Raw genomic sequence first — 26,421 nt, 5'->3', positions numbered from 1 at the left:
GTGCCATTTTATACCTTTCCTCTTATGTTTGGAGAGGGTAAATGTAAATATGAAACTATTTATGTGATCTGAGTTGATCTTAACAAGTTCTCAGAAAGGTTACAGGAGAATGATTGTGACTTTAATTCACTTCAAGAACTTGCCATATGTCCTGATTTCAACTTTGAATGTGTAGTGTACCAGAAGAGGAGAACTCCAGAGGGTGCTTGACATGATGGAGTATATTAGTATGGACCAGAATGTGGGATCCTCCAGACAAAATCCCCCTCATGATTGTTTTCAATACCCCTTTAAGGATTCCTTTGAGAGTAGCCACACACATGCAACATAAACTGAGAAACAAAGTCACAAGTTGGGGTGGTGATGGTGCAGTGGATAAGACACATGCATTTGGTGTGAGAGACCTGGGTTCAATCCCCCACTGTAACACCTGGGCAAGACACTTCACCCCTAGTTGCTCCAGAGGCGTGCGACCTCTGACATAAATAGCAATAGTAAGTCGCTTTGGATAAAAGCGTCAGATAAATGGAAGTTTTAAGATCCAAGCTGGTCTCACCTTTAGAAACTGTGGAGTGACTAATCGTACAGTAGCAATGAGGCAGACCTGCTCCTCCAGCGATGACTGCAGGCTTCTTGGCAACGTCAATTCTAGCCCGTTACAAGAAGATGTAGGCACTGCAAGACAGAAGACGAGGTACAAGGAGGGAGGCCTACAGTTAATGCGACAACTTAATTTATCCCATAACTACTTTTCTTTTCTATTTTTTCTCCCCATTCAGTTTGTTAAATGAATGCTAAATCAGAAGAATTCATGGACCTTAACCACACTGTTTACTAAATGCATTCAAGTTACACATTTTACTGAAAATTTTAAATAGAGAAAATACAAAATCCTTACCATTGTTATGAAACTTGAAATCTCCAACAAACTTGACATACTCGTATACAGGTGGTTCCTTTGGGTCAATGTTGCTTCTGGCTAGATGACAGCAAAATTCAATATGTGCCTCACCTGAAAAACAGATTTTATGTTATGTTTAGGTGCTTCTTCTAAAGTCATTTTTATTCTACAGAAAAGACATATGAAACTTTACGTTAAGACACATATTTCAGCTGTGCTCCCGATTGCACTGAAGTGAGCTTTTTTCAGTCCATAAAAGTTGCGATTATCTGGCAGGACTTGCTACGCCGACCTAACGTCATGTCATTTATTATGCTGTGCATCAACAAAGTATGCTGGAAGAGAGAACTTCTGTTTACATTCCTGGACCATGGCGGACCGCAGCTAACGCTTGAGTGTTTGGCTCAGCTTTAGCAGAAAAGATATCAACACAGCAAAATGCAACACCTGCAGTAAGAATATTTGGTGCAAGGGAGGAATCACCCGAATCTCCGATATGACAAAGTATTAAGTACTGTAGTAAGGAATACACTGTGTTCAGTCTCCCAGCTACAATGACGCCCCAGATACAGCAAACACTAACAGCAGCAACATCTCACCACAAAACATAGGTGAGCTGACATTCACCTTTTATATTGAAGGTAAACAAATGATGTCTACAAATAATTTCAATATATACATTTCTTAGATATGAGTCCCCAAAGAGTCCTCTCTAGTGCAGAAACTCCTTTCACATTAACCATGAAGGGGAAGATGAGCAACGAGAAAGTGGATGAGTGTCACCGAGCGCGCTGATAAGATTTGCAGTGAAGGGGTTGGAATCAGAACCGAGATTCGATAACAACCGTATTCGATAAAATTTAAAACCCACTCTATTAATCTGACAGGTAGAGTTAAGGTTTGACAGCATAACAAATGCACTTTAAGCTTCAGTCGCTTTCCATTGTGAACTCTATGAAGGAGAAACTTACTGACCGAATCCTTTGACCTCGACAACTTTTGAATTTCCTGCACATGTATTATGTATGTATGACTCAGCATCGTTTGCAGTCAATTTGCTTAAAAGCCAGCCAATCCTTTTTTTATGCAAAAAAGACAATAGATGGATGTTTCTTTTTGAATGTGGCCCAGAGATGCTGATCTCTCCAGACATGGCACTGTGACAGTTCGCTATTTAGGCTTCTAAAGATAGACAGAGACATTGGCGACTCTGTTCCTCAGAAAAGTCCAATAGTAACACAGGATTAAGGTCAGAGTCTTGAGCCCCTGATACTACATTGCTTTGGATTACTGTGCTAACATAACAGTGATTTAAAGTCTTAACTATGATACTAAGCTAGCTCCTATTATTAGCTAAAAGGCTAATCATAGGCACACGCTAATCAGCAATCCAATAAACTTTAGACCCCAATTCAGCAACCTGCTCTATAAATAAAAAATTTTAAGTGATGTTATCAGTGTGAGAACAATCTTTGGAGATGTTCTGAAACATTGAAATGTAAAAGAAGTCAACAAGACATATCAAGACAGATATCAAGAGTCAAGTGTTTTGACCTACAAGTGAACACTGACTATCGTGTTCAGTATTTCTCCCACATACTGAACTTCTGACCTCTTGTATGGGAGACAACCGGACACAAGTTGGTGTTAGAAACACACAAGGGCCAGACGTGTGCTGAGTGGCCACACAGTAGGATACTCACTGTTCATGAAGTCAGCAGCAATGGGGTCAGTCATCAGCATGTGGGATGATAGCAGCTTATACACCTCCCCATGCTCCCGCTCAGGGAGGAAATTCAAGATATTTTGGTCCACCATATCTGACTGGTGCAAAAGGATAACAGGTGTTTGAAGGTCAGTCTTTTTGGGGTGTCATATGCAACAATGTTGCTGTAGAAATAGCATTACAGGTGACATAATCAATAATTACACACTGGAGGATATCTATTGCTGAGCATTTTAAAGTACTTTCAGATACATGCAGGGCCTGAAGCAGCACATGCAGTGATAGATGTAATTATTTTTCATTCATTACAAATATTACAAAAATGAAATAAACATCGAGGCGGCATCAAACATGTAATTTGTTTCTAATCAAACAGCATGTATACTCAAAGTAGTGTTACCAAGAGAATAGAGGTACAGGTATTTAAGCTTTCTCACTTACCGGTAAATGGCCAATAAGTGAAGACACGCTGTCAGATACATATATGATGTTGCCATCTGTAGTTAATGCTATCAGGAAACCATCTAGGGCCTGTAAGAAGGAGACAAGGAGGTTATAATGTGTTATAGTACTCTTACATTGTAATATATCATCATTATCTGTGGTAGTTAAATGCATTACAATATTATATTGGCATGTGTTGAAAATATAATTCAGCTGAAAATTTCATTCTCATCATACCATCTTGCCCGGCTCTCCATGGACAATGTTTCCTTGTTTTATTATCAATATTAGTCAATGTCAGAGCTTAATCGACTCGGCCTGTTCTTCAAACACATCCTCCTGAGCTTTACCTCAAGCATTAGCTGAGTGAACTCCTCATTGCTGAGGAATGAAGGCTTCCAGTCCTGTCTCACATCACAAGTTTCATTCTGTGCAGTCATGTCTGAAAAAGACAAGCATGAGGATCAAGTCCATTAAATGATAGAAACAGAGAAGGAGTGTATTAGTTAATAACTGAAATAAAGGGGAAAATGTGTAAAGGTTAGGTTAGTTAGTAGAAACAGTTCTAATACAGTCTTTTAAAAATTTTCAAACATATAAAAATATGCTGTTACATTTTTCTACCTTTCTGTTTCTGCAAGAAGTCAATAGTTCTCTGCAGAATGGTGGACTTATCCATCTTGCGCGGATGACCTTGACCCTGCAGCATGGTGCACAGCTCCTTGATGAGCACATTGAATTGGTCTCTCCTTTTCTTTTCCGATTTGTTACGAGATGCCCTTCAGCAATGAGAACAATTCAAAATCAGTGGAATTACAGGTGGAATCTGAGCCAATCAAGGTGTGGGTAAAATGACTATGTTATAAAAAAAAGAGCAAAGAACATAATTTGGACAATTACACATTACGTCATGAACTCCATACAAATACAAAATTCAAATTCAGGCTCAAACAACAAACAATATGAGCCAGTTCATTAAATACAGAATATAGAAGTCTGGTTCAGTGAAATTTACACTGTACAGCTTACTTTGTGATTAATTAATTAATATTGAATCAAGTGACTGGGAGTGTGGTGTGAGAGGCAACGCTCGACGTGATGAAACCGCAGAGAATTATCAACCAACTCTGCAGTACAATAGAGCTTTTAGCCTTTTTTAGCTCACTGTTTCGGATTGACAACCCACACATTTACTGTCTAGTATGACAGCTGTTTTCAGCTAACAAGCTCTGATAAACCCGCTGTAAGCTTCCTGCTACAAACCAATCTACCGGACAAAGATAGTGACTAGCTAAACAAAACAGTCAAGCTAGCAAGACTGAGATATGTCTCTCAGGAGTTGGTGGAGAAAAAAGGAGAGGTAAAAACCTGTATATACTGGATTTACATTCAACAGGTGACCAAAAACACAACTCCTAATGAATGCTAATGTTGCTCCATGTCTGTTAAATGTGTAGGTAACAAACTCTTTGCTATCACAATAACTCAGGGCTGCGTGTCTGTCAGCTTGTTTGGGATTTCCTCTGCCCCTTGTGCCCAAAAGTGATTAATACAGCATTATGTTGTTGATCTGAGATGGATCTTTTATTATTGACTAATCTGGAATTATAGAAAGCTGAAATATTTTAGAACATTCCCATCTACCCTTTTTAGTGGATTCAAGGTTTGTGAAATTAGAAATGTATTTCTACAAATTACACAATTCATCAAATGGGTCAGAGCGGGCATTTTGTAAGAACTGGGACAAAGAGATTAGACTTGGCTTCCCCAACATTAAGGCCATTACTACATTTTTTCATATATATTAAAAAAAACAAACTTTTCCATTGTCAGACAAATGTATTACACATGGGGCTGTACCACTGAGAAATTATTTTACTATCCTATTAACAGAATAAACAACAAACTATTGGCACTAGGGTTGGGTATCATTTAAAATTTTACAATACTAGAACCAAAACCAGTACCCTTAAAGTGATACCGATACCAACTGAGTACTTCATTCGATACCTTGCATAAAATGCCACCTGTTGAAGCCATAGTAGTTGATTAGTAGCCAATTATTATTTTTATTGTTGTTATGGAAAAGAAAGGTCTATTTTATGTTTTTCTTGTTTCAAATAGGGTAACTGCTAAATGAAGTATTGGGAAATTGTATCAGATCGCTCCTCATCCTAATTAGGTCATCATCACGGGTAGTATTATCCGGGGAAAGACTACAGCTTGCAATTTGTTTTATATTTGAATGTGAGAGGAGTGACCAAACAAGCTGTGGGAAACATATTTAAGGTATTTTTTGATACGTGTGTTGAAAATTAAAAATGGAAGACTTCGATCAATAAACGTTTTAAATGACTAAAACGGCGAAAACGAAGACCTAAAACGGAGAAGTTTGGAAGCGCTGCTGACCCCGTTTTGCCTTTCAAATCTCCGGAGGACTTTAGAAACGATGATGCAGACGCTCACGCTCGGCTCTCTGATTGGGTCTTACAAGTCATGCAAAGCAGAAACACAATGCTACTGACGAAGTTCTGGAGTTGGTCTTTTTATTAAAATATTTTGTATCGTGCAAATAACACTTATCTGCCTACACTTGTACTGTGCGTGTCGCCGTTTCCTTTGCGTCAACTCCCACTCTGTTTTCCGCCGCCGCTCTCCCGTGTACATTCAGTAACAGTCCCACCTCGTTATTGGTGCATGCAAAAAAAAATCTGGTCTGATTCTTCTGCATTTCTTTCGCCAAATCATCTACGGAAGAGACCATCTGCTTCATGTTTACACCGGCACGCGCATGCCCAGTATACATGAACGGCCACTAGATGGGCGTTTTCACTCCTTTTAATGTAGACGGAGATCAACTCTGATACGCAACTAAAACGCTGGTGTGGACCGAGATCATATTCGTTTTAATTCTCCATTTGTAAACTAAAACGGAGTAGTGTGGATGGGGCCTTATTATCCGTACGTGTATCTACAGTCAGACACAAGTCCAAACTGAAAGACATACGAGCATTCACACATACCTCTTAGCCCTGTCTTTCTCATCTTCATCCATTAAATCATCCACGCAGCTGTTGGTGCTGGAAAACACAGGGGTACAAGGTAAATGTAGTTTCTTTGATAATGTAATATTGTCATCAGACAAGGCTAACAACAAATAATAGCTTATCAGGTGTTACTTATAAGGGCTCTGTCCCAGTACGCCATGACAGTGTGACAGTGAGCCAACATTTACAACACCAGGATCCTGACACTGAAGCAACTAAATGGAATTCAGCCATCATTAATGTTGTCATTTACACTTTTTTTTTCCGCTGTAACATGTCAAAATGTCCTATGAGCATTAACTTGCATCTTAACCCGGTTACACAGTTGAAGTACCTTGTTTTTCTCCTATATTATAAAGATTACTGTGGCATGTAAACATCCTACTCCATATAGATATTTTGGTTTATGCTGTCTGCACACACTGAGGTTCACACAGTTTGATAATAGCAAGAAGTGGAGAAGCAAGTTTAACATTTGGAATCACATTATATGGCACTTAAATTAGAAAATACCTTCTGCTCTGAGCAGAGGGTGGGCTTAGCCAGCGGCCAATGTTATTGTTTTTACACATTATTGCTTGTAGATATTTGCTATCTGAGGTCAGAATGTGTGGACTTTTATATAGTATTTACAGGTTTATTAAAGACAACAGAGATGATCAGTCACAAGGCATTGAAGTTTGTGTAAAAAGAAATTTCAAATTCTGTGTGAGTGCTGAAGTTATTTTTATGTTATATCAATATTAATAAAGCCACACAGGGATTCATTAAAATGCTTAATTACCCCTTGCATATGCAAGTGCTTTGATCACATCTGTGAGAAATGTTCTCTGCTTTGCAGAGAAATGGGAAATGTATATGCATCTTAAAACTGTAGCACTCTCCAGCTCAAACTGTGGGGTAATATAATGTGGAAAGGACAGATGCCTTCAATTATTCAGAGCCTAAATTTACTAAATCAATTCTTAGAATGTGTTTTAACACTTTTGCTTATTTAATATTTCCCCATATATTATAGACTGACAATTAAAGACTACAGAAAAGTGCAAAATTCTTAGAAATCATCTTATTCCTTAATCCATAGTCAATCCATACTCTCATCCATTTCTATTTAACAGTAACTTTGCACTGGTTTGACTGAAAAACGTCTTTTCAGACTTTCTGATGAGCACAACACCCCCCCTTTTTTAACGCCATTCATTTCACAGAAATAATAATCAAACTGTGCAAGGCACTGAACTATTGTTCAGCCACTATGAAAAGAATAGTGGCGTGAACATTTTTTAAAGTTCTGATGGTGCTTACCTGGCGAATGAAAAGGTGAGATGAGGTATTTTAAGGAGGAAATAACAAAAACACCTTGCTATCTATGTTAGCTTGCCAAAAGAAGCCAGTGGTACTATGCTGGATGATAGATGTCCAATTAAATTTAATAAAGCTTTGATCAAGGATATACATGCATTTTGTATTCTAGATTATTTTAATGATTAACCAGTAATTAACCATTTACACATTAATGCTTACAATCTATAGTGGAAACTGCTTAACATTTGTATCCAAAAGCCAAATAATTCTATGTTTTTTTTATTACCTTTGTCACTGGACTCATACAAGATATAAGATGGACGTTAAAGCAGGGTAAAGGAGGTCTCCAAAGCATGTCTGACTACATTTACATGCATGCCTTACATATACCAGCTTAGGTTTCTTTCACCCTTTACATGTTGACAAACTACTTACACATTTTCAAATGGGTAGTTATAAAGTATATGGAGCAGAAATAGATCACAAAGTCAAGTTAACTTGTTTTGATACTCACTCCCATTCCCTGCGGGTGGATGGACAGGGGCCACTGAAGTCAGAAAGGTTGTCCATACTCACTCCCTTTCCCAACCAGGCCCTTTCTGAAGTCTTATAAGTCCCATTCGCGCTGACCTCGTCTGAACACTCTTTTGGAAAAACCTACTGAGGACCAGATGCCCAACGCCTCCTTGAATCCACCACAGAAACGCCAAATCCTGTGAAAACAGACAAAACTGATTACAACATCCTGAAAGTGGCCATTTTGTTGTGGATGGCGACAGTTGCATAAACTCATGTTAACGTAAGCAGGTATTTTCTTTGGGCTCTGCTTTAAGTAATATACAGAGAGATACTCCATTCATCTGTAAAAAAAAAAAAAAAAAACATATCTGGCCTTTTTTTCCTTCAAGGGCTTAATGTGTTTTGCTGGATAACCATTAATAATACAATATAAAGTGCATTAACAATCTTCATGTACTACCTGGGTACAGTACTTCATCACAAAAGAAGTGTTTTTGCACAGGAGGAGCTCCCCTGACCTAGAAAAATGTCTGAGACAGAAACCTCTTTTGATAACCCATCATAAAAAAGTGAGTGTAGAGCAGCCACCTCCTTCACATCCTCTGTACAAGGCAAGCTCTAACAACATGGAGCAGACACCTCTATTATAAACCAAAGTAGGAACTCATAGACTGCTGCCTTGGCCAGCTGCAATGAAAAATCATGTGACTGTATTCAATTACAGATATTAATATAGTCTACACTTCAAAAAATTTGTTTTCTGTTTGTTTTTTACTTTATGTGGTTAACAGAACACACATCATCTCAGACACAATAACAAAGAGTAATAAAAAAACTAAACACTACTTTCCTCTAACATTAATTAAAACTTTGATTAAAGTTCATGGTTTTGTGGTCTGCTGATATTTTAGATTATGTGGCAGTTATACCCAAGTTATTATTACAGTTGGTGGGTAATGTGAATTCAAGCAGTCGTCAGTGTTTTTGTTTTCGTGCCTTGTCTTTATTCCACATGTACACTGAGCAATGCACAAGGTGCCTCAGGGGAAGCTACAAGTTATTGCATTTTCCATCATTTTCAATCAAAATGAGTCCCATTGTCAGAGGGGGGAGTACTTTCATGGAAATTCAAGAGTAATGTGGTGCAGACCTGAATAATTAACTAGGAAAAAACTTCCTGCACTTTACTTCAAAGTAGCCTGAGCTGACAGCAAGTCTTTTTGTAATGGAAAATTAGGTAACAGATGGAAGTATTTCATTATAGGAATAAGTTTTTATCTTAGGTTTCAATATCTCCTATTAAGTCCTGCTTCTCTACTCCAATAGTGTGAACACACAACTGTATGTCTTTAAGCACCACTTCGGTTAATAATCCCCAGCCAAAATGACGTGAGCCACAACTCGCTCAGCAACGCTGTGTGACTTGTAAAAATGTAAATATGTGAATGTGAGCATAAATGGTTATCTGTCACTATGTGTCAGCACTGTGATTGATTGGCGACCTGCCCAGGATGTAACCCGCCTCTCGCCGAGTGTCAGCCGGGAGTGGCTACAGCCCCTCCTGCGACCAACAAAGATAAGCTGGTGTAGCTAATGGATGGATTGATGTGCAGACTTATTTGGTACATTTCGAGTGACAAAGCAGGGCATTGCGGCTCAAGATATTTCTCAGTGGTTCAACATATGAGAAGAGGAAGAAGCACGGCAGTGACGGCCTGCTGATTTTAGAAACTAAGGGGTCAATTTCATTTACATCTGATTGATTACCTCATTCCCCATGTAACTGCTGATAATGTCTATGGATTAATCTCAATCAATACATTTTATTTCGAAAGAGTAAACTAACATATCGTCTTAATGGCAAAAAACATGTTTAATATCACTTTACCTCAGACTTCATCTTTAGTTAGTCTTAATAAACATTCACTGAAATTCTGAAATTCGTGCCCTCATATCAGGTGATATAATATGATTTCAAATCCTCATGTGTCAGATTTGAAAACTGTGAAGAATGCCCCTCACAAATTATGTAACGTCAGTTAATATGGCAAAAATGACCAGTGTCAAAATTCATATCACTTGTGTTTTGATCTAAGGCTAATTCATGTAAAATCAATTGCTGCTTTATGCTTTAAAACCAGGCACTGCTGTTCACAGTTTTGATATGCCCATATGTCCCCGCTTCTTATTTTTGATTCACAGACATAAGCATCGCCATTTTTCTGATTTGCTCCTTTTTACCATGCTTTATTACAAAATCTAGCCTATACTCTTCAGTCAGATCCTTCTTAGAAACAAAACTCCTGCTCGGCAGGCATATTCAATTATTTAGCCACATTTCCTTCTTGGTTGCTTCATTGCTCTGTAATGAAAGTGCATATATTGATTCCCGTTTTCTCTACACAACAAAATCAAATAGGTCAGAGACAGCTGAGAATCTAAAGAAATCAAACAGAAGGCATGAAGCAGGGAGACATTCCTGAAAGGCTTTTACTGTGAAGCAGCAAACTGAGGATTTTTGCCAGACATTAACAACCAGGAGACAACGCATTGCTCAACCATGTCTTCAACAGATTATGATCATATAACTAATTTGCAATTGTAATTACTTTTTCTTTTTTTTCTAAACCTGTCCTGCCCAGCAGCCTGGTATAGAATATGATGACCTGGATACCATATTGTGCCAGACAGATTTTACTTTAACAAGAGAGTATTAATATACTCCTTTGTCTGTTTTATTATTTATTTAATTATGTATTGATTTGTCACCAGGCCGGACAGAGGGGCAGACACGGGGATAGGGGGCACAAACACACAGCGCAGAGAAAAGACAAGACCTGCAAGAGAAGGGGGATAGAAGGTGGGGACAACAGGGAAAAGGAGAGGGAAACACCAGTTGCAGAAAGCAAGGAAACCTGAAATAGAACAGAGAGGGGGGCTTGGGGAAGAGAAAAACAACAACAAACAAAAACAAACAATAAAAATAATAATCATAGTAAAAGACAAGCAGCCGAACAGCAGCAATAAACAGCTGACATAGTTGACAACTAAGAGAAAAATGAAAACAAGAAACAGTCACGCACAATAAATAAGCAACACAACACAGCCACGAGAGCTGGAATAATAACAATTCATTTAAATAAGTAACTGAAAGAAAAGCATCAGGAATAATTCTACCAGGGACAACCTAAGTTTGTTTGTGTCTATGTGTGTGTCTGTGTGCGTGTGGGTGAATGTATCTTTATGTGTGTACGCATAAGCCTGTTAAAGAATGTAGATGTTAGTGAGAGTGGGGCGCCACGACTGTGCCACACCTACCCCAGCAACAGGCAGGCAAGAACCCCAGTAGCCAATAAGGGTGGGAGAAAGAAAAAACAAAAAAAAAATCAAATAAACAAAGACTTCCAGATGCACCGCGATGCAAACACCCAATGCCCAGCAGCCCCCCGCGAATCCCGCGTGCGAGGTCGGGTAAACGAGAGAGAGCAAGCGGAATAACACAACAGCAAAAGCCAGCGGAGAGAAACACCAACAGCAAGTCCCAGCCCGGCAACAAACGCGCCGCACAGGTCACCGTGCACCTGCAAATAAAAGTCCGCCGTCCCCCCAACCGCCGGAAAAAACTAAGGCCGCCGGCGCCAGCCGACATCCCCCATGCCCAGCACACCCCCAGGCCGCCGTGCAACACCAGCCAAACCAGCAAGGAGGCAAAATCAACTAGCTCAGCTGCATGCCACCACCAACCCACCCACCCGTCAAGGGCCGAGAACTCCAGGCACAAACCCAGAACAAACCGGAGCACAGCCCTGCACCCACACTGCACATCCCGAAAACTAACTTTATACTTCAGTATCCAGAGGGGTCCAACAACTGGCCGACAGACAAATGGGGAAGCATGGATCCGAGGCCAACGAAGCAAACCAGGGACGCAAACAGGTCCCTCCAAGCCAACGAGGAGATGCCTCCCCCGGACTCCAATGCACAAACTAAACGCCCAGCAGCCATCCAGAGACCCTGCCCAGGGAAAAAGCACAATGCATCAAGATGCATCGACAATTGCCCCACAATCCCACCGCAGCCTTCCAAACCGCAACCGGATCAACCCGTGCAGCGCCCAGAGACCACCACCCCCAGAAGCCAGGGCACCCTGCAACCCCCCAAAGCACAAAGGACCCCAGACCACATGTCCCGGGGGAAGCCGTACCCCGCCCCAAGAAAGAACAGCAGAAAGCCATGCCAGGAAGCTCCCCGCCGCCAGGGAGCGATAACGCGGGAGAACCAGGCCAACAGTCCCCCAGCCCAGCCAGAGGCATCCCTCCCCAGAGTGCAGGCAGAGCCAGCAGCCCCCGAGGGCGATCTCATCCCCGGACGGGGGCCCAGCCCCCCCAGTCAAGCAGACCCAAAGAGGAGCACCAAAACCTACCCCGACAACACCGGCCATGTGCCCCAGAGACTCCCGAATGCCCCCATTGTGAGAGAGCTGGCAGGGGGAAGCAGCGGGAGCCTCACCCCTGCCGAAGAGGGCCCAGGTGGGGAGAGGAGACAACGGGCCCCCAGGCACACCACCCGCCCAGAAATGAGCAAAAGCCACAAGCCCGAGTCCCCAGATCCCTAGGTCATGAGCGGGCCCCCACGCCAGGGGAGCCCCGACCACCCCCAGCCCACCCCAGATCAGGCAAGGCCGTCACCAACCCCACAGCACCCCCGACGCCCGGGGCTCCAGGGGCAGGACACGAGGCCAATGAGAATCTCCCCTACTCCTATTAGGGAGTGGGGACTGTCAGCCAAAAGTAATTGTAATTACTTTTGACTGACAGCATTTAGTTCCAATGCACAAAGTAGCGTGGATGGACATATAAAGTGTTTGAGTTAGCCTAAGCACAAGAGGCCCAGTTTCACATCCCTTCTCCTACTTCAAGTCAGCAATTTTGAACCTCGAACACAGTCTTTACCCAATTTGAAGCGTTGACCAACCTTAACCACACTTAATTGTTCTGCATTTGCCATGTTCCAAATCTTTCTCAAACCTTTCTTTCAACTGGGACCTGCAACCTTTCCATTAGAGACTTAATTAATGTAAACAAACCAATATTTCCTCCTTTCTTCCACTATCCACACAAACACACGAGACAAAAACGCAGGAAACGCAGCAGGCTGAAAGAGTAAAATTTATTATTCAATTAGGCCATTGCAATTTCTATGTCTCCCAAATTGATCTCGACATTCTTTTCATGTTCAGCAAGAAAAACATTTGCTATCACTGAGGGAAACACTAATGCTTAATCAGAAACGTAACTTCTGCATTTGTTGCGACCCTGTCCGCACTTACTGCCAAACTACCGTTTAGACAGATTGCAGTGTTGTAGTGTGAGAATGAAACCTCCTAATTCCAAAATAATAACTTCATGAAAAGTTGATACAGTAACAAAATATCTGATGTGCAAATGAATTTCCTATTTAAGCAACATAAAACTAATTATTGAACACTGATAATCTAATTTAACCCACTTTGAAAAGGTCTATTTGGAAAATTAACTAAAAGATATGTAATTTTAAGTGCATCGCTTTTTGCAGCTTTAACTGTCTGGTCATTCTGCAAAGCTGTGTAAAATGACACCTCACATATCAGCCTGCATTCTTTGAAGTATTGTGGTTAAACCACACTTTGCAAGGTTAACAGCTTAAAAACACCTGAGTCTAGTTAAACTTGTGCTCTCTGGTATTTAAAGCCTTTAACTAGAAACCTGAACTCATGACACAATTCAGTACACTGAAGTTCAAGTTCATGACCAAACTCTGTATGTAAACAGGCTGTAAAATGGATGGAGACTACTGCTCTGGCAAGAAATTACTTTCTTCCAAAGAAGGTTATGTACAGGTAAAATTAATGTGTTTCTGTAAGTTTAATTTTACAGTTTAAGTCGAGACACCAGACAGCTTGCTTGCTGCTGAAGATATAATCCTCCACTGCAAAAAAGGACATCTGAAAAGCTCTTGTTTCCTCTTCACTTTTGCTTCTTTCCTGTTTCATACTGGCACAAGTGTTTGAACATAGTAGCTATTTGTCATCTTGTAAATGAAAATTAAAACTATCTGAGAAACTACAACACCATACGCCGTGTTATCTAACAGATCCTCTTTTACGGATTATCAGCACCTGTGTGCGGCTCTTAGTTAATGATGGATTATAGCTCTGAAGCAAACAGGTGGTTTTTGATGCCATCAATAACTTTACAAAAACAAGAACTTGTAGAAACCCTGTACACAGGTAGGAGATACTGAGATCAGATATTTCCTTGTTACTGTCAAAGTCAAAATACCTGTTTGACATCAGTGATTGGGGTGTGGCCAGTGAGCCTGTCAGTGTCACCATGTAAGCATTGCAGCTGCAATGATTTCCTGTTAGATGTGATTTATTATAGATTATTATTATTATAGACTCTCTCACTTTGCACATACTGAGCATTTTATTAAAATCTGACACAGTATCGTCACACACACAACTTAAGACATTATTGTGCTGCCTTACAATCTTTCAAGTGTTACCAAAATCATGAAATAGATAAGAGCAAAACACAGACCTTTTCCCTCATAATGCTTTAAATTGTTTTAGCATAGATGGTGTTTACTGGGCAATGTGTACAACAGTGTACTTTATTCTTAACCTACTGCAAGACCACAGAAAACTTACTTTGTGGGTTAGTATCATACCGGACAAGAACTGTATTATAATCATTTATTCTACAACTCATAACTATAATTAATGTTTGCAATTAATTACATTGCATAGAAAGACCCAGTTTATAATCAGCTAGAGAATTTTTAAGACCGTGAAATGAAGGTAGCCATCCCTTTAATATCTCTGGGCATATTAAGCCATTTTGGGCAATGTTATAAATCAAGAAGCAGGACCACTTTATGGCAATACTGGATTTTTGCATCAGTGTGATGAGGCAACTGGTGTTTAATCAGATGGATCAGTCAAAAACACACAAGCTCAGACACTGGCAGCAGTTTCCAATTTCTTGTTATTTCCAAAACAAAAACTTTAAAGCTACAGGCCATGTCTGATTCTTGAAATCATAAAAATGCACAAAACATCTTCAGACCATAAGCAATCTCTATGGTGTAAATAATGGCCCATTAATTGTCCCCAGACTGAAAGCTCACAATGAAATAATTGTTTACTTTATTACTATGTTGTTATTTTGTCATGAAAGGAGCAACAATTCATAAAGCCATTAGTTATAACTTGTAAAGTTTTTGACAAGGTTCATCAAGCTTGTGCTAGTGTTTTACCTCACAAATACTATGGTATTCCAGCCAGAGAGCTCACAGTGTTTTTGCTGCTTGTTGATAGATTAATTTAAGCCACTTTCTAGTCTGGGGTGGTACTGCTACTGCTTGTGTAAAAGTGTACATTGCCTGACCACCTCCACCTGCATCTGGTTTTGAGCCGACAGCTCAAGCTGTCAGGTAAACATTAACTGGGCCTGGACAAGCTTAGTTTCAGTCAATCTGGGAAGGTTTGTTTTAACATGCATCTAGGTCTGCTAGCTTTAGTTGCATATAATCTGAAATCATGTTAGCTAATTTGCTTTACTTGCCCATGAGATGGTTATTATCGTAAAAAATTTAAATTGAGGTTATTTAAAAACTGATAATCTCACCAGTATCCAACATAAAGACAACATCTCTGCCAAATGACAAACATATCTGCTGGATCTTCCTTTTCTACATATTAATCAGTGTGCATACACAAACAAAAAATCTAAATGCTTTAAAAGTCTATTTAATAGATTCTAATAACATGCAAGGACAAGAAAAGGGCTGTGTGTGTGTATGTCAAGTTCCCCATGATAAGAAAACAGGAAACACTTCAATTGGATACACACCTACAAATGAAAAACAGGGCCAATAGGTACTCCTTGATCCTTTAACTTCCCAGTATGTGCATGGTGAATAAGTAATTCTGCCACACTTAATCCTAGGGTCAAACAAAGGAAATCTCACTCTCCATAAACCATGTCAAGTGCATTAGGAGAAACCCCAAATGCTCAAACAGAGGGGTTAGTCAGAGAAATGTGAACTTCAGCAGACTTAAAGCTGCCAGGTTGGGTAACATCAGCTTGACCTAAGCCCGCTGAGAAATTATTTAAGGATTTCTTTTCCTGTGACATTTAACATTTTGCTATCTGGCATCTTAGAAGAGACACTGACGAAAATCATTTCACTGCTATGCCATGAATGTAATCAGCAGTGGTACGAGAGAGAGAGAAAAAAATCGGTTATTTCAACCTTGTAACCAGGGCACTTCATGACTGTGAGCTAGAAACATGTAAGCAGCATTCAAGAGCGCTGGGTATATATAACGTTACTAATTTAGAGTCCTGTATTTAGTAGTTAATATACATTCAGGCCAACACAGTCTGGCTCTCGTAGATGATGATGAACTACGTCTTGAAAAGGAGTCTAATCGTGCGGTCTACATTCATTTGCAAAGAGGCCGCGCATGAACTTTGATGTAATAAACAGTGTAAACGAGCGGCGGCAACATTTTGCGCTCGTATGTCAGAGTGACGCTTAAATTAAATCTCACGTACCTTGAGAGCGGGTCTCCAGCAGAAATAAAGATCCACACTTAACTTTAATCAATCTCGTCATTTTTTAAAAAAAAGAAAAGAAAAAACTACAGCATAGCAGCTGATCGCAACTACCAGCGTCTGACTGACCGGGCGAAAGAACTGAAAGCGTTAAATTACACAACAACGCAAGTTAATAACGCGCTGTTATTAATCGCCGGTGAGCAGTCTGTGGCTTTGGCGGTCCGAACTGATCGACAACACACGACCAAATATCCAATTCGTGGTCTCTGCTGGTTGCGGGCTGTGTCCGTCTATTTTCCAGTCACTGTACTCCACATCCTCCGCTGGCAGTGGCTTGTAAACAGGACCGAGTGGCTGAGAGCAGAGAAAGTAGGTCAGCTGGTAGCTCAATACTCTGCTAACGACGGCAGCAGCATAAGCAGTCGGCTGCGCAGCACAACCGAAAGAAACCTGTAGTGACCGGGAGGAGGGGGCAGATTGTAATCTTTAACACGTGCTCAATGCAAAATAGCCCCCCACTTTATGCCACTTCGGGAGAATTACCTATATGTGTAGTATGTGTGTGTTCATTCTGGGTGAGTGACTGTGAATGCTATGGTCTTAAGTGTAGCCTAATACCACTTGGACAAGTAGCCTTTAATCTATAAGGTCGGGTCCATATTTATCCACAAACAACAGGCTCGCAAATTTAGTGGCCAGACATGATGAAAAAAAGGTGCATTCATTGATCTACAGTAAGGCAAATCCCATGCAGAGGAGGTGAGGGTGACTGGTGTCTCCTCCTTGCCAGCAAGACAGAGGAGATTAGCCTGTCTGACCCTGTTCATAAGTTTATAAACCATTTATTTCAGTCTGGGATAAAAAAAAAAAAACATAGGCCATTCAAGAAGATTGCACTCAAATTCATAAGAAAAACAAGAAGCTTCAGGCTTTTGTTTTTCCCTTTAAGTGCTTCCCCACTTCCTATGTGTGTGTGTGTTGGGTTTTTTTTTCTTTTTTTTTTTTTTTTACAACTTCCTGGTTGCGTTTCCCTAGTCCCAAATGTGGGTCAGCAGCATTCATGACTAATTTCAAGTGCTCATAATGGACCAGTTCCAAATGTTTTGCTTCTGTCAAATGGCCACAGATGCACACATACAGTAAATCCACCTGTTGGGAACTACCAAAGCTTTAAAACAACCTAAAGGGAGCATTTAAGAAAATCTGTTTACTTAAAGACACTTATTTTGAGATAATGAGGTGAAACTTTAGACTAAAGCAACCCTATCAGTATTTGACTGTCATAATTACCAGTATGTTAATCATTCCACAGTTAATCTAATTGTGCAGGCTCCGCAGAGTCCACAGAGCATGTCAACAATTGTAGACAGGTCCTGAATTGACAGTTTTGTTTTGAGGGACTAAAGCCAGGGACCCACTAATACTGATTATAGCAGTAATTTGGATGTAATACCCGATTCTCAATAGGCAGATGGCAGAAATTAACTGCTATTTTGTTATTTTTATGACAAACCTGTGATCCTGAGCTTTTGCTGATTAAAGAACATCTGAACAGAAGCTAGTGTAATCTTGGAAAGTTACTTGCTAAATATGTGAACCCGACTCTTTTTACAGTTGACACTGGAAGCCCATTTTAAAGCTGCGTATTGTTGTTCATAAACAATTTATCAAAATAGATTTTCTGTTATATTAGAATTTTTTTAATGTCAAGTTATGCAGTGTTTCATGAAAAAGCTACTTTTCTTGATTGGAAATATAACTGCTTTGCTAAGTCACGCCCCAAATATACAGCTGACCAATTACAGCGCAGTACAGGACTCGCTCTAACTGAGGTCCGACACTTTTGTGAATGTGCCCCATTGACTCTAATGCAAAAAGAGTAGTTTTCTAGCTTTTTTTGGCTGTATTTTTCTAAGATATGGTCAAAGCTGTCCCTGGAGCACTTGTAATAGTTACAGTCGCTACCCAGAGAGGTTGAAAGGAGAAGTACGATTTATTCTCTTTCCAATACCTAAAATAAATCCAGAAAAATGTCGACTGTGGATTGTTCCTAATATAATGTTAGTTAGCAAACGCTAGCTTACTTCCTACTTAATGTAACGTTATATAGCCCTACTGTTGTAATAATGAATAGAGGCCTACCCAGCTTTACAGGAACAGTGTTGATATCGTTGTCTTTTGTCTCAATCGTTGGGGGATGCGGTGGTTCACTTGTACTGTGTGATCGGTAGGCTTTTTCTTTTTATCTTAAATTTTTTTCACATCCGTTTGACATCCTGAATACAACCTTCAAATGTATAATGCAACTGCAAAACTGTCTGCTTCTTTCTGAGATCGCTTTTTCCAACAAATTTGGCAATATTTCTCCGGGGAGTGCAGTAATAGACAGTGGCAGCGGCGGCAGTTTGTCGGACTTAGCAACAGTAACTGGGGGGGGGGGCAATTATGTTAATATTACATTTTGAAATAAACAAACAAATTTAAATTTTGACTTGATGATGGCACTAGATGAAAAGTCAGGGAATCACCAAAGTGATTACAGTTGAGGAGAACTGAATGCACAAAGCCTCATGGCAATTAATCCAATAGTTGATGAGACATTATACTCAAAACCACAAATGTGAACTTCATGGTGGCGCTTGGAGAAAAGTCATTAGGATTCACTCTGTGGGGACCACTAATGTCTGTACAACATGTCATAGCAATACCATCCATTATTGCAGTGGTTCTTAACCTGGGGGTTGGGACCCCCCTGGGAGAATGCTGCTATAGACACAAAAATAGAAAAAAAATAACCAGACAGACTACAGTTGTGAATGGAATCACTTTGGGTGGACACTGTAAATATTTTGCATTGTTTAATCCAGTAGGTGGCGGTAATGCCAACCACTATAAAATGAAAAAGAAGAAAGAAAGAATCAGGCCCCGATCAGACAGAAAGCGCTTTGCAGGTTTGAAAACGTGAGGCACACAGCAATGGCGTTTTGGTTGAATTTAGAAAAGAGCAAAGCGCTGCTGGTTTTTTAATGTTGTTAGGCAACCACCGAATCAACTGTCCTGTCAGTCTAATCAAAGATTACAGCGCCAGCGATCTGTAATTTTTGGTTTACTGCTAAGTAGGCCTAATAACTGTCATACTAGCAGAAACTTGATCACAACTCACAGGTCTGTGTCTTTTAAAAAAAACAGACAAACGGAGGGCACCTTTATTGTTTTGAGGTGTACAAACATACAGGAGACAGGGAAAGGGAGATCTTTGTGGGCACATGATACCAGTTGGTCCAGGGTCTTCGTCTTAATGATGGTCGGTTTAAAGCTTATTTTAGGATGAGTCGGGGACAGACTGTTGCAGTCTCTGGACAATCTAAGCAACTGTAAACTTCCGTGAGCACAACTGAGGGCCCGTCTCTCCATTCATTAGATTGGACAATGGTAAAAAACGGGGGTATTTTCAGGGGTCAGACTGCCAGAAAGGTTCAGAACCCCTGCATTATTGGTTGTTGAGATATTTCAGTCTGGATCAAAGTGGTTGACTGAATGACAGGTTGACATTGCCATCTATAGAACCAGGCCCCTAACATGTCTACAACGCACCGTGTGGGGGGTGACATGCAACAATGGTCAAGAGTCTGATCCAAGAACATCACTGTAACTATACATGCTATGACTCTAGTGACACTGAACCAGGACATCTGCTGCTAAGCTGTTTGTAAATCAAGTAATTCCCTTTTTCACTGTATTGACTTTTTGACTAAGAGAAACTTAGTTATGTCTGACAGATTGGGTCTTTGATATTTAGACAAAGCTTGTGTTACAGTGCTGTGTGTTACAGGATGATTTTGTAGCTCCTATTTTGATGCTGCCATCTCTTATACAATCTCACGTTGTCCTTTCTTTTTTGTTTTTCTGTCTATAGATGTTTAGGTTGCAGAGAAGAGTTTCCCTCACAATAAAGGCGAGTGAAGAGCACAGACAACAAAGCACATAAGAATCGAATGTTTTGACAAGTCATAAAAAAAAAACCTAAGCACACGTTCCCAAATAGACAAACATTTTCAGCAATCATCTGTTTCCCTTTCAAACACATCCCATAAAATGTCAAGTAAAAGTTGTAAGAGTTGTAAGTTAGACATATTAGATAATATGTTTAGTGTTTACAGTTCAACCTGAGCTGCACAGGTGACACATTTTAAGTTCCCTATATATGTGTTTATAGCATTTTCCAACATTAAACTTAAAACAGAAAACAGTCTGTGGGATCATGATTTCAAAGCCAAAGCCAACCAAATGGCAGCCTCTGGCTCTGCCAGCCCTCATTATTCAACATTTTATGATTTCTTTCCAGTAGTCCATGAGCTTGAGACAGTGTATGTAGCAAAGCTACATTTGCAGACCACTTGTCTCAATGGCTGTCTTCATGTAATGAGTCACAGTTTCCCACAGCTGATTCAGACTGCAGCTGTTGTAGTAGTCCAGATTTTGATGACTGATCAGGCTTATGATGTGGTACCAATGTGATGCCAGTTTATCCAGCTTTTGTGAGACATGGAGCAACAGCAGCACAGCCGATCTCTCTGGTCCTGCAGTGAACTGAATGGCTGCTTCTTTGTGCTCAATGGAGTCTTAAATCTTTGGCAGCTCCAACAGGTACAAAATTAGAAGAATCTATGACGCCTATAACTTGTGAAGTGCGCTTAGTCCACGTTTATTATGAAAGTGTTAGCTGATCAAGTACTGTGTCTGCTTCTGATGTGGAAGTAAATGTAGACACCTGACAAAGACACAATACAAAACGTGCAGTCAGCCAGTGTAAACTAAGAGCGAAAACAAACTATTCCATTCAATCACCTCGAATAGACACAAAGAGTATGAAATTACAGGCCATGCATGTTTTAGTAAGCCTGTACTGTATCTGGTGTCAAACTTGTTACTATTAGCACTTTTTCTATTGATGTGGGACCAAAGCAACGATCAGTTGTGTACTTGTTTGTGGCCTCATATGAAAGCCATCCTTGCGGAGTTAAATGTTAATTATAGGCCTAGGTAAATGATAGGCATCATTTATATTTCAGTCAAGTGTGATTACTTACCAGAGTTTTGGCTGTTCTGCTAAATAAATCAGATTTGAAAGCAACCATTTTCTCTTCATTTTCAGATTTGTATTTTTTGTCATGTAAACCCATGTTTGCACAGTTAAATGTTTTCTTTTAGCTTATTCAATTAGTCAAATTAAAATATTTTATGTTTGGATTATAACGGACGATAATGGTTTCTTGAGGCTTTGGTTATTGTCAGAAAGTTCTTGCAACACTGCAGTACATTCCCTTGTGTTTTGATAACCATAAATCCATATCTAAACACTGCAATAACTAGATCAATCCAGAATTCACTGCTAAATTGATTTTTCCTGTGAAATAGCAAAGCATTTGCAGATTTTAAAGTTAGTTTAATTTAGTAAATAAAAAATAAATAGGTCTTAGTTATTCTCAAACTCTAGAAGCAAGCAAACTCAAATGATAACATCAACACATCTTTGATCATCAAATGTAAAGATGCTTGAAGCAAGAAGTCAGATAGCAAAACCTGACTTGGTTTATCATGCTATCAGATTTTGAAAACTCCTAAGCCCAAATGAAAGTACTGAAGTTTTCATGAGTTATAAATATAATATAATACATGTTTCTAAGACATTTCATACAGACAGATTCAATACAATTTGCTTCGTAGAAATTACAAAGTGATAAATAAGTGATGCAGAACTGCAAAAATGAAATTATAATTAGACCCCAGAGACACAGTGGCTCTATTGGGTGATGAGACGTTAACTGTCTAAAAACTATGACCTTAATCAGCCAGAAGACATGCAACGTGATGTCAATAAACTGCACACAGCACACTTTATTTACCAACCTGTCTGGTTTGTGGTTGTTTTATACCAAAGGATGCCAAACGGACGGGAAAGGCAAATGACCTATCAATTCTTTTTCAGTACAAAGACTTCCTCCTGTGGCCCTTCATGGACATAAATAAGTGTCCGTACCTGACAAATATTTTTCTTTTTTATTTAGCAAGGATGGGACCCTCTGCTCTACTACAGTTACACTTGGTGGTTTACCATGATTAGACTAGTGTACTTTAGCCACACTAGCAGCATGGCTCTAAGGTAGACAGTGTTGGTCAAGTTAGGCAGTCTACCAGTTTGGTCCACGCTTGGTCACGGCTCCCAGATGATGTATCCTAATGACATTGGCAATGTGACTTTTCCTTTCAGGTTCACATTTGTGGCTCAACTATACAAGACGGATTGCCGTGAAACTGAGTATGTTCATGTCCCTCTCAGGATAAATAGTAATAGCTAGTTATCAACACACAGTGAAATGTGCCATTTCATCAAGCGCCATCATCAGGTCAAAAATATAACTTATTCCAATACTTTGATCATGACCAAATACTTACGAAACTAATGACTTCCCCATCAGCCTAAGCTGTACTGTGTGTTTAATGTTAATAAGCAAATGGTAGCATGCTAACACGCTAAGCTAAGTTAGATCTTAGTCTTGTCACTTAATGTCAGCTAACATGCTGTATATCTAAAGTGATAGCTTTGAATAACTGGTATATTAATGCAGGAACAGCTGCCACTTGTTAACATAACAAAATCATTAATGCCAAAATAAGTAAACTAATGAAAGACTGTTTTAATCAAATGATGGTCAAAATAATAACCTACCCCATAATATGGTTGCTTACAGTCCACACTGTATACACAATATGGTACCAAAACAATGATAAGAAAGTGAACAATACCACAATGATTATATCATTCTGAACTAAACTGTTGCTATGCCAGCAACCAACAAGCATGAGACATCTAAGATTCATAAAGATCTCCCACATTTTACTGCATTATTCACCATCCGCCTACATAGAGATTAGTTCCGCTCTTTTATGTAGGTCATGCTATTGGATGATGAGATGACATTTAGTGCTCATAAGCAGGTCTCACTACGTAATAAATGCTCAGTGCTGGGCGATTTACATTCTGTACCTTTGTCCAGACTGCTTATCTTTCCTTTACATCAATAATCTACTTTATTATGATAACCTCCCATACGTTAAGCCATATTGCCTCTAGCTGCATCTGTTATACTGGTATTGATGATGTCATTGTGGCCCTCTGCTGAAGCACTGACTGTCATTAATTGGACCATGGCACTGCTGTTCGCTCTGTGTTCCCATGGTAACAATGTGTGGTGTCTACCCTACCCCACCCCCCCCAGCCAAGGCAGCTATGACCATCAAGTCACTGGTTTACATTTTCTTCAGGTCTAGGCGATTTTTCATACACACAGCAAACACCAATTTTTTTAGTCTGATGAATATTAATAAAGTGGCAGGCAACTGTTCTCGCTGTATGCTTTGGTTCCTCATTATAACATCCTAAATCTTCTCAGCACACAGTACGCTAAAGCTATACATGATTTATTACTGGAATACAAGATGGGCTAAAGAGATGATCTACTGTTGCAGCTTTGAAGTAACAATTCCCTGTTTTCTTTTTAATATTAAATAATATTTGATGTAAAGAATGTCCCAAAAGACATTAATAAAATAAGACATGAAGTGCAGCAGGGTGGTCTGAAAATATGAATAGGTAAAAGGACAATAAGTAACGTAATTCACAGTTTCTCATAGCCCTGTGTAGATGAGGTAAGATAATAATAAAAGCTTATTTTAGATAATTGCCGATAATAACTACACAATAAAAATACTGACATTGCTGATTAATGCTTCAAACTCCTGGGCTCTGTCTTTACCCAGAAAGATAAGAGCATCACATCAGCAGATGTTCTTCCTGCAGCAACTGAAGAAAATCACAAGAAATGGTGTCTAATTTTTACACAACCATTCTTCAGCCCATTGTCGCTGTTGGCTGGTTTGAAGTTACACAGTTTTCAGGTCAAGGACATTTTGCACCATGTAATTCAGTATAGATGGAGAAGCAATGGTTACAACTTCAGACGTTACCCAACAGCCAAGCAAGGAAATTGGAAAAAAAAAACAACACATAAGGGACAATTTGGTACATTCTCCTCCTGAACAGCATTTTCTTCCATAGTACTCAGTGGAAAAAAGGCACTGGTTGGAAAAGAAACAAATCAACATGCCCCTCCTTAGCAGTGCTTTCCCACGAGCGTTGTCCGTCTCAACCAAACATCAGCTTCACACTAATCCTCCCCTGGGCAACAGCTGAACCCCTGCACTCACTGAGCTCTACACACTGGACAATCCTGTCACAGTGCAGTTTAAAAGTAAATTAGCAAGCAAAAATACCAGCGACATATGCTGGCTACAGCTATAGACAGTATTCCAGCTATGGACACTTTGACCTGATGACATAATTTCTGGGCTCTGATTAAAATGTCATGTCAAATGACATTTCATAGACCAAATGAATAATACTTAAAGCAACCTTATGTAAGATTTGTTTTTTTGTGCGATTTAGAGCCCCTAATGTTTTGAGCGTAATTCACCACTGTTGTAAATAAGGACAGCCGTACACGTGCATTTGTTATGATTTGCTAACACAGCCAAACATCAAGCAAGTGTGACAACGTAAGATATAACAATATTACTTACTAGTCCAACTGTGTACACACAGAAGGACTGCCAGCTCTGTGTTGCAGCTCTTTATTTCACAAAGCTCTCACCAACATCCTGCAGTCTCTTGCTTGGTCACACTCCTTTTCTCTCCTTAGCTTCCTCCGTCAACGTCCTCTTCCGTCTCTTCACCTCTGCCATTAGCTAACGTTATGTCCATTGAAGCTGCTGAGCCTGGTTAAGGGTTACCCTAGGGCATGACACGGTAGCCACTCACCAACAGCAGCAGCATAACGTTGCTTGAAACTGGCAAGCTAGCCAACAAAGCTAGACAGCAACCGATGCAAGAGCAATTACAATAATGTTACCGATGTCCGAGTGTGTTATCTAGTACATTTACTAACATTAACTTGAGATTTATCGCTAGTGGCTTAACCTCTATCTGTAAAAACTCTGGCTGATTTTGCTTCAACAACTTTGCTAACACAGGCAAACATCAAGCAAGTTCAACGACACAAGATACAGCAAGCTAGCTAATAAGTTAGAACTTACAAGTCCAACAGAAAGAAGGCAAGCTCGCATCTGTCTTGCATCCATTCAGAGTAAAAGCCAGTCCGATATTTACTCTTGTCCAGTCTCTTGTTCATCACTCTCTCTTTTTCTCTTCCTTACTTCCTCAGACAACAGTCTTCTTCGGTCTCTTCGCAGCCTCTTCCATGATATCCATACTGAGAATACAAGTTAGTTTCTTCCTAAGAACTTGCACTGTAAATTAAAATACTTTTTGCTTCTTCTTATAGCTTGCATGCTGAAGAGATGTTTTGGTGCTGTAAAGCTTTACACCTTTGTTGTGATAAATGTCCTGACCGGGATTCCAATGTTACATAGTGCAGTAGCTGGCAAAGCAAGCCCGGAGTGGTGACAACAGAGACGCCATTCACTCTATTACTTGTCAGGGTACCATCAAAATAATTTTGAAGCTGTTATTTAAAGATATAATTACAACATAATGTTACTTTAATAACTAAAAACAAGTGAATTACTCCTAATTAGTGTGCAGTGGTCAATGCTGTTCACTCTAACAGTACATTTCATGTAGGTTTCTTTCAATAGTTCTATGTTTTCTTTTCATGCTTATACAAAAAACATTTGTGAATGATTTTGGTGATGCTTTACCCAATGTGCCTTGTAATTACACATTCACCACACAGCGCAGCCTCAATGTGGGTGGCCATATTCTTTCAATGAGAAAGCAGACCTATAAAACAAACA

The 26,421-nt window shown here is 39.8% G+C and overlaps 1 protein-coding gene across 6 annotated transcripts in view; it reads right to left on the bottom strand.

Moving 5' to 3' along the window:
• npas2 (neuronal PAS domain protein 2) overlaps positions 1–26,421 on the bottom strand; it is a 51,467-nt gene that overhangs the window by 10,119 nt on the left and 14,927 nt on the right. For 2 of the 6 annotated variants that reach the window (XM_038707943.1, XM_038707945.1), the window contains exons 1-9: positions 16,546–18,461; positions 7,938–8,136; positions 6,095–6,151; positions 3,696–3,850; positions 3,422–3,513; positions 3,069–3,158; positions 2,605–2,725; positions 899–1,012; positions 557–675 (exon numbers count right to left, since the gene is read on the bottom strand). In XM_038707943.1, coding sequence (XP_038563871.1) covers positions 557–675; positions 899–1,012; positions 2,605–2,725; positions 3,069–3,158; positions 3,422–3,513; positions 3,696–3,850; positions 6,095–6,151; positions 7,938–7,993 — 804 coding nt within the window. In that variant the 5' untranslated portion in view covers positions 7,994–8,136; positions 16,546–18,461. Of the gene's footprint in view, positions 1–556; positions 676–898; positions 1,013–2,604; positions 2,726–3,068; positions 3,159–3,421; positions 3,514–3,695; positions 3,851–6,094; positions 6,152–7,937; positions 8,137–16,545; positions 18,462–26,421 lie in introns of those variants that run through there. The other 4 variants (XM_038707940.1, XM_038707944.1, XM_038707942.1 and 1 more) reach the window with 2 other exon arrangements.

The sequence above is a fragment of the Micropterus salmoides genome, unplaced genomic scaffold, assembly GCF_014851395.1.
Source record: "Micropterus salmoides isolate LMB-PRFRI ecotype aquatic unplaced genomic scaffold, ASM1485139v1 Ms_hic_scaffold_9, whole genome shotgun sequence".
NCBI lineage: Eukaryota > Metazoa > Chordata > Actinopteri > Centrarchiformes > Centrarchidae > Micropterus > Micropterus salmoides.
Note: the sequence above shows the minus strand (reverse complement) of the source record. Positions and strands in the feature narration are given on the sequence as shown.